The sequence below is a fragment of the Engraulis encrasicolus genome, chromosome 17 (genome assembly GCF_034702125.1).
Source record: "Engraulis encrasicolus isolate BLACKSEA-1 chromosome 17, IST_EnEncr_1.0, whole genome shotgun sequence".
Lineage (NCBI taxonomy): Eukaryota > Metazoa > Chordata > Actinopteri > Clupeiformes > Engraulidae > Engraulis > Engraulis encrasicolus.
The window spans coordinates 16275086-16287585 of record NC_085873.1 but is presented as its reverse complement, the minus strand read 5'-3'; the positions used below and the strand labels follow the sequence as shown (position 1 = coordinate 16287585).

Genomic DNA, 12500 nt, shown 5'->3' with positions numbered 1-12500 from the left:
AACTGGGGAGGCTGGTGTGGTGTGAGTGTGTGTGTGTATGTGGGGAGGCGGGTGGTGGATTGTGTAGCTGCAATGTAGTGAAGTGGGGGCATGTTTGGGGGTTAGTGGTGGTGGTGGCGGTTTTGTATGTGTGTGTGTGTGTGTGTGTGTGTGTGTGTGTGTGTGTGTGTGTGAGTGTTGGGGGGGGGGGTGTTGGTGGTGGTGGTGTGTGTGTATGTGTGTGTGTGTGTGTGTGTGGTGGTGGTGGGGTTTACGACGGAGCGGCGAGCGGCTGGTGCCGGCGAGTCTGGGGAGGAGAGGCGCAGCGAGGGGGGAGAGCAGAAGAGGAGGAGAGGAGAGGAGGAGGAGGAGGAGGAGGAGGAGGAGGAGGACAGGAGAGCAGAGAAGTGGGGCGCTGGGGGGCCCAGCGGCAGCCGCGAGTCAGTAGAGAGTGCGGCAGGCCAGCAGGCACCACACACGCACACGCAAGGGAAAAAAACCACACCTCTCCCTCTCTCTCTCTCTCTCTCTCTCTCTCCCCGTCTCAGCTCCGCGCGGGACGGGACGGGAGAGAGAAGAAGAGACGCACAAACCAAGTCAGCCAAGTCAGCCAGTCAGGCGGCCAGCCAGCCAGCCGACGCCGAGCGGCTGAAGGTCGCAGGCATGCACAGGGCTGAGAGATATGGGGGATGATAAGGTCTCCTAACCTTAACACACACACACATACATTGGTGCACAGAGTAGCAAAGGGGGGCTACTGAGAGAGGATACCGCATCACACAACATCCAGTGCCCTGGTATGTCTGAGAGTACGCGCGTGTGTGTGTGTGTGTGTGTGTGTGTGTGTGTGTGTGTGTGTGTGTGTGTGTGTGTGTGTGTGCGTATGTGCGCTTGTGAAGAAATATACAAGCATCAGTCCAGTGTGTGTGTGTGTGTGTGGTGCCAAGAGTATATGTGGAAGTTGAACTGCAACCCACAATCAAGGAACAACCAATAATGTAACTAATGAGTGGCCTACAGTCTGTTAATTAGCGCAACTACATAATCTGTAACCTGTTTTTTATGTAATTGCACTTACAGCTAATGCTAGCAAATTTCAAAAATCTCTAATATCTGTACCGACACTTCATTTGATCTTGAAACTCTCTTCTCTCTCTCATTACGCGGAAATTACAGACTTTTGAAATGTGACGCGTTTCCAATGCATACTTGGCATTTCACCTGCCAATTTCGACGTTTCTCACAATATTTCTTTGGCAACAATAATCTCATCCCGACTAATTTGTGACTTTACTTTTTTTCTCTCTTTGCTTTGCTCTTGGGGCCAATTATTACTCATATCTGGCATGGACGGAAGCCTCGCTCACATCCCCCCCTCCCTCTCTCTCTCGCATCCCTCTCTATCTCTTTCTCTCTCTCTTGCATCCCTCTCTATATCTCTCTCTCTCACACATCCCCCTCTCTCTCACTCTCTCTCTCTCACACATCCTCCTCTCTCTGTCTCTCTCCCTCTCGCTCGCATCCCTCCCCTCTTTTGCATCCCTCTCTCTCTCTCCCTCCCCTCTCACACACACACTCTCTCTCTCACACACACACAGTCTCTCTCTCTCTCCCTCCCTCCCTCTCTCGCACCCCCCCCCCCTTCTCTCTCTCTCCCTCTCCCTCTCCCGCTCTCTCTCTGTGCGCTGGCTGTTAGCAACACTGTTGATCATTATTACACTCTGGGCCTCCGCGGGGCAGAGGCAGACGCCAGTATTGCTTCACTCATACATCATCTTGTTTGTACAGTTCATATTGTTCTGTTTCTCTTCAAAAAGCCAAAGAAATATCCTTCCCCCCCTCATGTTTCTCACCAGGGTTCCTCCATGGGTCAGGAGGGAGAGCGAGATTGAGAGAGAGAGAGAGAGAGAGAGAGAGAGAGAGAGAGAGAGAGAGAGAGAGAGAGAGAGAGAGAGAGAGAGAGAGAGAGAGAGAGAGAAAAAGAGAGAGAGAAAGAGAGAGAGGGGGGTGTCAGAATGAAGAGAGAGGGGTGGGGGAGGGGGCTGAAGCAGAGGGAGAGAGATGGTTCGGAATCCCTGCGAGAAAGGCAATCATTCACTCTGTGTGTGTGCGTGTGTATTACATGTGTGATGTGAGTTATGTATGTTATGAGCGCAAGCATGTGTGCACGGGCGCGCTTGTGTGTGTGTGTGTGTGTGTGTGTGTGTGTGTGTGTGTGTGTGTGTGTGTGTGTGTGTGTGTGTGTGTGTGTATGTGCTTGTGTGGTATTGCTCTGTGTATGTGTGTGTGGGTGCGCACGCCCGTGCGTGTATGTGTGTGTGTGTGTGTGTGTTTACTGTAGGTGGGGTAGGGCTTTTTTTGTGTGTGATGTGATGCTGCAGAGATTCCTGTCTTCTCCCCCGAGTGCGATATTCCAATTCTGGAAGGAATTTCCTGGGAAAATCAAATCCACACTTAGTCGCGGAGCCGGTCCGGGATGATTTGTGGCCATCTCCTCCGTTTCTTTTTGGAGAAAGAAGGATGGCGTGACGTGGCAAAAGGCAAGGCAGAGGAAGGCAGTCAGGCAGTCAGGCAGGCAGTCAGGCAGGCAGGAAGGCAATAGAGAAAGAGAGAGAGAGGCCGGGCCTGGATGAGCCAAGATGGCACGGGATGAGATGGTGGATTCCCACCGCGGATGCGAGAATGTCAGCTACTTATCATTTTGGGGGTCGGGGGGGGGGATGTGAGACTCACCACTTTGAGTGGAGTCCGTTAACACTTTACGCCAGGTAAACATCGGAAGAGTCTCTAGAAACATTTTTTTTTACAGTCACATGGGAACATCATCATCAGCAGCTGCAGCGCTTTAAGGTCACTACTATAGTAAGAGCAGTGCTGCGGAAGAAGGGGTGTTTCTCAAGGAAGAAGGGGAAAGAAGCACTGAAACGCATACACTGAGAAACGGCATTAAGAAATACAGAAAGGTTGGGGGGGGGATCTGGAAAGATCTGAACGCTTGGAAAGAAGTCTGTCATGGCAACTCCGTGTGTGTTTGTGTGTGGGTTTGTTTGGGTGCGTGTGTGCATGCGTCAGTGTGCCATTTACGAGTGTACACACATATTTCCCCCCAGAGTACACAGTTCCAGTGTGTACACACATCCAGTGAGTTTGTCTACCTGTGTGTCTGCATGTGATGTCCAGCCATGCATTCAGTACAGTACACACACACACACATACACACGCACACATCAGTGCATGTTGGTTGGTTGTGTGATGTGCTTATGAGAGCACCAGCATAACAGTACTGTTCGTCCACTGCCATGAAGGTAGATGTTCGTATGAGTGTAAACTTTAACATGTGCCTGAAATGCTTCAACATCCAGGTTATTTGAACATTTTTGGAGTGTGTGTGTAAGAGTGTGTAAGAATGTGTATGTGCTTGTGGGTGTGTGTGTGGTATTGTGTGGAGTACGTGTATGCATATCTACATGATGTGTTTATGAATGTGTACGTGTAGCTGTGCCTGAAATGCTTCAACATCCAGGTATTTTGTACATTTTGGAGTGTGTGTGTGTGTGTGTGTGTGTGTGTGTGTGTGTGTGTGTGTGTGTGTGTGTGTGTGTGTGTGTGTGTGTGTGTGTGTGTTCTCCAGAGTCAGACGGTGGTGGCCCTGCCGTGTTGCAAGGCCAGCGGCGAGTACTCCTTGATGCGCACACACAGCTTGCCGCGACTCCAGGGGTTCTGCAGCTGCAGCGGACAGAAGTCGTCCTGCAGCCACTTGAGTCGCTCCTCCAGCACCAGCACCAGGCCGAAGTGCTCCAGGTGCTCGGCCCCGTAAACGCCGGCCGGAGGGGGCCCACAGACGCAAGCACCTAGCCCGGGGCCGCAGCCGCACACCCAGCCCCCCTCGGGCCCCAGCGCGCAGTGCTCCGCGGCCGTGCCCAACAGCTGTCTGGACACGGCGTTCATCTCCTGCACCACCAGGCGGACGATCTCACGGGCACACGTGCTGGGGGTCACGCGGAGCTGTTAGGGGGGGAAACAAAGGGCAGAAACCCTGCTACAGTCAGACTGATGGCAAAACAGAACATTTGACTTGCTTTGATTATTGATTTTTTGATAAGTTTGATTTTTAACATTTTCTTTGATTTTCTTTCATTTTTTTCTATTTATTTCAATGTATTGACTCAGAGGGCCTGCACAAGAGTTCCCATGTGCCTGCACTTCTAGACTTCTAGATTTCTACACACACACACACACACACACACATAGGGCTGAGTACCGATCAGAATTTTTCGGTTTCGGTTCTGGTTTCAGAACCTACGTTTCGATGCCGGTTCCTGACGGTGCCATTTTCGGTTCCTAATTTATAAACACTGGGGATGACGAAGATTTAAAAAGTCTTAACCGACCACCGAGCCTCCCTCCTTATCCAGATGAAGTGTCCGGGAATTTATTTTAAATTGAGAACTACAATATAAATCCAACCCTATCCATTTCGTGCTGCACGTCTTTGTCTCCGGTGAAAAATGTTCTCCCAGCGATGGGAAGCTACGTGAGAAATCAGAATAATGTGCTAGGCAGTCTGAATCTCTACCTAACAGAACTGCCAGATAGAACAAGAGTCAGAAAGCTAATAGAGGCGACGTGAAATATTTTTCATTAGCTCCAATAGTGATTCTGTTCTATGCTTCTATCCCATTCGCTCCCCTTCACGGCCCGGGAGGGACACGCAAGAAAGTCAGGTGCATTGCAATATCAATTCGCCCTGCAACAATGTAATTGAAAAACAGCTGTGACTTTTCACATGGCTTTGAGAATTTACACTTACGGCAGTAGTAGTATAGCCTTGCCAGCAAGACGAAATTCCCCAGCTAAAAAAATAGTTCGCTAGGTCAAAAGCGTCGGTCCATAAATTATCCCCAAGGCTGTCAGTTACCCCGACGAGCCTGCCACACCCGCTCGTTATTCTAGTAGCTCAGCGCCGTAGAGGGCTCTGCACCAGCTAGAGAGTCTTGCTTATTGAACTACCTGCCAGTATAGGCTACCACCAAGAAGTCAAGTTCCTTGAAAATATGAGCTCTGAATTCTCAAGCTTCGGACCGTATGCGTGGGTGCCTTCTATTTGCATCGCAGCATCAGTTCATAGTCATACAGTCGATGTTCATGGCAAACGCTCAATCATGCGAATTTACCTGATTACAAACTGAACCAGCATGAAGTTTTGCATCAGCCCCAGACAATTTGAGCGGCAAAACAACAAGGAGAAACTCATATTTCATTTTTTTACGCTGCACACACTCCTTTTAAAACATGCCCTGTGTGGGGATTTGGCCTTGCACGCGGACTGTTAAATGGAAAAGCATGGCATACTGTCTGACCTGTCACTGCCGTCCCGTTGACTGTCAGGATTTGCCCTGTTGAAACTTTTCCAATTTTTTGATTAAAATCAGGGAATTTTGCCGTTTTTGTAGCTGACAGGTATGCTGTTTTAGCAAACACTTTTAAAACAATTCCCTTGTTACGCACGCTGGGCGCGCTCTGTTTCGAGTTCTTTGCATGGTCCGTAATTATACTAGGCCTACCAAACGGGAAAAAAATATCCACATAGAAGAAATCAAGTCTTCAGTTTCAATAATCCACGTTACAAATCTGCGTTCCGTGGCGCAAATGTATGCCTTCCATAACACACAAAAAAAAGTCTCACGCGGCCAGTGTCTGAGCTCACCTGATGCTTCTGATGTGAGTTTCCGTTTTATTGACATGAAGTTTAAACTTTGTAATGATTCATGGTGTAATCCAAAAAGTCAGAGAATGCGCGCGCCCATCACTAAAGGGAAAAGGTCCCCAACACTGTTTGATGAATGGTGGAGCGAACAGTGTTGCCGACTTTTAGGGGTCTTACACACCAGGGCGGTAAAGCGTCACGCAACGGCCGCGTTTTTTACCGGCGTCGGTGAAAATACATTGAAACTTATCTGTCCTTATACACCAACCGGCGGTAGTCGAGCGTCAGCGACGCGGGAGCCGGCTCCGCGCCGCGCTGCATTTGGAAAATAGAACTTGAGCGTATTTTTCACGCCGGCGACTGGCGGTGTCTCATTCAAATGAATGGCAAAGTAGCACGCTAGCTTTGGCTGTGGGGAGGGTTTTGAACTAGACTGGCCGTGCACGCCGACGCTGTCAGTGTGAAAGGCAGAGAAAAACACGCAGGCCGAAACTAAGCTGAAAGACCGCGTTCATCCCACGCCCGTTCCGTTCGGCTTTGGTATGTTTTGCCCCTTACTTTCCTCATACGCAGATGTAACCATCTGCGTGAGAATGATGCAATGCTTCGTTTGCATACCTTACTTGCTGTTTCTTGGCTCGCAGTGGCTGTGTCGAAGACAAAGTTTGAATTCTTTGCCGTCTACAAACGCTAGAAATACTCTACTCTACTCTACTCTTCTTGCTAAGCCTACACAAATTAAAGATGGGCTGATGGTAGTTTCTCTCGTAACAGCGTTAGTATCCTCAGATGATTTGACCACCTGTTTAAAAGGGGGTTGTAGCCTGCCAGCAGTCTCTGCAAGCCCGAATGTGATCACAATTAATGTTGCCAGATTTTTTGCCAGAAGCGACTGCCGTTCTGACTGCGTTAACGTTCTGGGATTATACATGCGAAATGATAACTGTGATGAACATCTAGGAACCGAAACGTGGAACCGACAGCCAAGGCACGTTTCGATTCCATTAAGGAACCGAATTTCAGTACCCAGTCCTTAGATAGTTATTTATCCAGAATGGTCTAATGCCAAATAGTAGGGAAGAAATTATGTCCCACTGGTGGACCATTTGCCTTCAGGTTGCTAAGGTTGCCACTTAGCACTCAATTTAATTTTATTATGTAAGATATTTTGGGGTTTTTCACCGTTATTAAGCTGACAGGACAGTTGAGAGAGAAAGGAAATGAGTGGGGAGAGAGTGGAGGAAAAGATAGGCAAAGTACTTTGGGTCAGAATCGAACCTGCATCATAATGGTATGGGGTCTTAGCTCATTGACTCACCGCACCCACTCAATTGTTTTATATATATATATATATATATACATACTGTGTATACATCAGGGCTGGACTGGGATCTGAAAAGGGCCCGGGGATTTTTTGACGCCTGAAGGCCCAGTGCCTATGCCTCTGGTATCGGTATATGACATCGTCTCAGTGTATATCTACATACATATAATGTACTATGTATGATGTGTTCATGTTTTTGTTACACAGAAGATATTCATGCCCACTGGACCTGGGCTGAAAGGAAGAAAAAAGGAAGAAAAAAGCTGCACCCTCATGTTCCCTTCATCCTGCTTCTGAAGTTCTGAGTATGTTTGAGGGTAGGAGATAGAAAAAGGAGGACAACAACTAACTTTATTTTCCCGATTATGAGCCCTGGCCAGTGAATCTCAATGTAAAAAAAGTATCCATACCATTTTCCTTAAGCAAAAACTGAAAAAGGGTCCAGACCCAAACACCTTCAGTGGAGTACTGTATCACAATGGGAGTTTCCCAGATGGGCTTTCAAAGCAATATTTCACTATGGAGAGAAGAGTTCATCCAGGCACTCCAAAATAAGGTGTCCAAATGGGAAGTTACATTAAAAAGCCTTTAATGGTACTGGGCTGGGGTTACATTAAAAAGCCGACATGTTTCGACCTCACCAGGTCTTCATCAGGGCTAGGTTCAACATTGAGAAGAAAGGCCTCCCTTAAATAGTGACATCACCACATGTGACCCATTACGCACTACACACATTTGCGCACACCATAGAAAACAAAGAAAAAAATAATAGTCTGGGGTAATAAGTGATGCCACAGAAAAAAAATCACCAGAAGTACAAACAAGCATCACAAAAAACAAGTAAAATCAATATCCTCATTTAAACCAGGATAGCGCATGGCATCCAGTTGGTGTATCCAAAAAGTCTCCCTCTGATTCAGTCGTTTTAGTCTGTCCCCACCCCTCGGAAGAGGTTTGATATGTTCCACGCCCTGTATGCGCAGCAGAGAATCATTCTTACCATGGTATTCATTGAAATGTTTCGCCATGGGATAATCAAAATTGCCCACTCTGATAGCATATTTGTGTTCTGCTAGCCTATCTCGCATGCGCCTTTTTGTGCGTCCGATATAAAAGAACCCTTCAGCGCAAGGACAAGTTAGGCGGTATATGACAAATGTGGAATTGCAATTAATGAAATCTCTCTGTCCGTATTCTCTCGTGGTTTTACTATCCACAAAAGATTTGGCTTGTGTAACATTTGGGCAGTGGGGGCAGTTCATACATCTATAGGTGCCAATAGGTTTACGCAGCCAGGTTTCTCTCTTTTTCACCTGTAGGTGAGAGTGCATTAATTTATCCCTTAGGCTGGGTGCCCTCTTAAAAGACACCAAGGGTGGTTCTGGGAACACCTCACGTAGTTGCGCATCACTTTCAATAATGGACCAATTGTTCTTAATAATTTGCCTGATCCGCGTCGCTTGTGTACTATATGTCGTAACAAAAAAAGGACGGGACTGCTGGTGGCGATGATGTTTCTTTTTGGTCAATAACGTGTTGCGTTGTAGGGAGCGCGCTTTACTGTATGCGTTTTGGATGGCTTCAGGGCGATAGGCTCTATCACTGAATCTTTTCTCCATCAGCTCGGCCTGCTCGTGAAAATCATTTTCAAAATCACAGATACGCCTTAATCTCTGGAATTGGCCTTGTGGAATATTTCTAATGAGATGCGGGGGATGGAATGAATCCGCTCTCAGAATGGTGTTCCGAGAGGTCGCCTTTCTGAATAAGGTGGTGTGCAGCTGTCCCTCCGCGTCTTTATATATCGTCAAATCCAGAAAGTTAATATTAGTTAATGAATATTCCAAGGACAGTTTAATGTGCGGGTTAAGAGTGTTTAGGTAACGGTGGAATTCCAGTAACTGAGATTCAGAACCATTAAACACCAGGCAAATATCATCAATATAACGGGAGTACCAGGTTATGCAATTAAGAAAAGGGTTACCACCAGGAGGGTCTCCTTCAACCTCTACAACAGTGAAGATGAAGGGCTCTCCAACAATTCAATGGACCAAGATTTTTTGGATCACGACCAGGCCGCCTTCCCACCGCTGGGCACACAACGAGGAGGCGCAAGACGCGCCGGGGGAGGAGACGCGCACAGACAGCCCATGCGGAAGCGAGACGGATTACGGAAGAAGGAACGAGTACACTATCCGCGGTAATTAACCTTTCTGACTGTCAACTTAGTGAAGAACAGGTCTCTGTTTTATCCAAGGGCCTTTCCTTCTCACCCACCCACAATGTGACTACCTTCGATACAAGGGTGGATTTATTCCGTTTCTATCGGAGTTTACACCTTAAGGCCTGGTATGCTCAGAACACTCCCAGAGACTCTACCCAGGTTGTGCAGTCTGATACTACCAATCTTGACACGAGAACTATTTTCAAACCTAAGTCTCGGTTTTCCCCAATAGTTTCCAACCCAGCATTAATTACTTTTTCTAGGAAAGTGGACTTTGAGGTGAATCAGCTAATGCAAGACAATCCCGTTACGCACAGATCTAACCTGACACGGAGAGAACGTTTGGGACTTGATGAACTCTCGAAGAATGATGAAATTGTTATACGGCCTGCGGACAAAGGGGGCGCGGTGGTCGTGCTCTCTACGACAAAGTACATCACGGAAGCACACCGCCAGCTAAATACTAAATACTATGAGAGACTTTATTCCAACCCATTGCAAACTTTAAAAAATGAATTTGATGCATTATTACAAGGCGCAAAAAGAACCAAAAAGATTGACCATTGACCAAAAAGAAACATCATCGCCACCAGCAGTCCCGTCCTTTTTTTGTTACGACAAGCGACGCGGATCAGGCAAATTATTAAGAACAATTGGTCCATTATTGAAAGTGATGCGCAACTACGTGAGGTGTTCCCAGAACCACCCTTGGTGTCTTTTAAGAGGGCACCCAGCCTAAGGGATAAATTAATGCGCTCTCACCTACAGGTGAAAAAGAGAGAAACCTGGCTGCGTAAACCTATTGGCACCTATAGATGTATGAACTGCCCCCACTGCCCAAATGTTACACAAGCCAAATCTTTTGTGGATAGTAAAACCACGAGAGAATACGGACAGAGAGATTTCATTAATTGCAATTCCACATTTGTCATATACCGCCTAACTTGTCCTTGCGCTGAAGGGTTCTTTTATATCGGACGCACAAAAAGGCGCATGCGAGATAGGCTAGCAGAACACAAATATGCTATCAGAGTGGGCAATTTTGATTATCCCATGGCGAAACATTTCAATGAATACCATGGTAAGAATGATTCTCTGCTGCGCATACAGGGCGTGGAACATATCAAACCTCTTCCGAGGGGTGGGGACAGACTAAAACGACTGAATCAGAGGGAGACTTTTTGGATACACCAACTGGATGCCATGCGCTATCCTGGTTTAAATGAGGATATTGATTTTACTTGTTTTTTGTGATGCTTGTTTGTACTTCTGGTCATTTTTTTCTGTGGCATCACTTATTACCCCAGACTATTATTTTTTTCTTTGTTTTCTATGGTGTGCGCAAATGTGTGTAGTGCGTAATGGGTCACATGTGGTGATGTCACTATTTAAGGGAGGCCTTTCTTCTCAATGTTGAACCTAGCCCTGATGAAGACCTGGTGAGGTCGAAACATGTCGGCTTTTTAATGTAACCCCAGCCCAGTACCATTAAAGGCTTTTTAATGTAACTTCCCGTTTGGACACCTTATTTTGGAGTGCCTGGATGAACTCTTCTCTCTACATGAACTGATCCCCGATATCCAAGAGCACCCAACAAACCTAAATGAACAGACTGAAGACTGCTTGAGCTTCCAGCCACCTGTGTGCCTTTCAATGTTTCACTATATTTTACGCACACACACACTGTAAATTGGACACCAAATATAATAATAATAAAATCTAGTACAAATAATAATTTCCTAGGTTAAATGTTTTTATACTTTCGCTTCAAATTGCTCCAGTTCACATATAGGCTACAGTCAGTGAGGCAGCTTACTAAATGGCATGTTAACAACACGCCCTCCTTTCCCAACGCGCCCCAAAACCAAAAGTTGTTTTCTAGGCATTAACTGTAATGCAGCTTGAGACTCATCAAAAGAGGCTAAGATTGTCACGTCTGAACAGTGTTTTTTTTCCGGACACTCGCCATTTTTTTTCACCAAAGCAAATCCAAGTCGTAGGCGATTGCTTCCAAAATAGCCTACACATCGCAATGGCAACAACAAAATAGCCACTACGTTTCACAGCAAGACAAGTGAGCGCGTAGCTATCAGCGATTCCCCAACAGTGGCACGGCTGGTCGGCTTCTTACTTATCCATCTAAGAGGCAGCTACTCAAGATCATACCAGATGTCTTGTAATGATGTGACATGCCATTACGGAGGGAAAATATTACAAAAATACATTTTGTTTAAAATCGTACTTGCACAAGACATGGCGACAAGCAGTAGAGTAAAAAATAAGATATTTGTTGGATTTGAGAAAGGGAAAGGGCGGGGTTGCGCCATTGCGCCGTAATTAACACATAGGCCTAATTACAATACACAGCACAGGTCGTCCTTGTGACAGCCGACACGTCAAAACAAATGGAAGATTATAGCCTATGCTGGCGCAACAATACAAGAAAAGTTTATAAAAATAAATCTACATATTTGTTACTGATTTGAGCGAGGACGACAACTTTAGTTTCATGCAATAAACGGGAAAAACGCCGAAGCCAGAGCTGGTAGATCTAGAGTAGAGGACAGGGCACGAAGCATAACTTGTGACAACTCAAGACAAATGAAATATTTCTATGCTGGTATTGCAACATTACAAGAGAAGTGCATGGAAATGTATCAAAATGTGTACATGTTTGCGACTGATTTGATAAAGTCAGGATGACAACTTGGCAATGGGAAACGAAGCAGCGCATAGCTAACACCAGAGATATGGGTAATAGGGGTAACTTTGGCTACTGCATTGGCTAGCTAGCGGGTGTGTTTAGGATGAAAGCTAACCTCAATCTCTCCCTGGGTCACGTCGTATGGCCGTCTCCTCTTTTCTTCTCCTGCCCAAATCATTAGTACACCTCCTCCTTCTCTTCTTCATTCTACACCACCTGTGCGCTCGCGGCCCCAGTGTCCCAACCTGAGATCGAGCCGTCTGGCAGTGGTTCCCCATCTCCCACGGGCCGAATCACATGAGCTCGAGCTTATGTTTTTAGTTCTACACAACTTGTCAGTGATTTTAGCACATTTTACTGCGTCCTCTTTTAATTTATGATTTATCTTTTCTTGCGCTTGTCATAGCCACTCTTCTTTCTCCATTTTGCGTCCTCTCTATCGCCCACCGGAGTTTTAAGCCAAATGGTCAACTTCATTTGAGGTGATGCTGAGTTTGTCAAGTGGGTGCCTGTAGGGAGGGGCGGGCCTTCGAGAACCGAAGCATTTCATTGGACTAGCCCA

At 46.6% G+C, this 12500-nt stretch overlaps 1 protein-coding gene across 1 annotated transcript in view; it reads right to left on the bottom strand.

Moving 5' to 3' along the window:
- Positions 1 to 3612: 3612 nt before the first annotated feature.
- LOC134467640 (ankyrin repeat and fibronectin type-III domain-containing protein 1) overlaps positions 3613 to 12500 on the bottom strand; it is a 218899-nt gene continuing 210011 nt past the window's right edge. The window contains exon 23 of the mRNA XM_063221477.1: positions 3613 to 3984. Within this exon, the coding sequence (XP_063077547.1) occupies positions 3613 to 3984 (372 nt within the window). The remainder of the gene's footprint in view (positions 3985 to 12500) is intronic.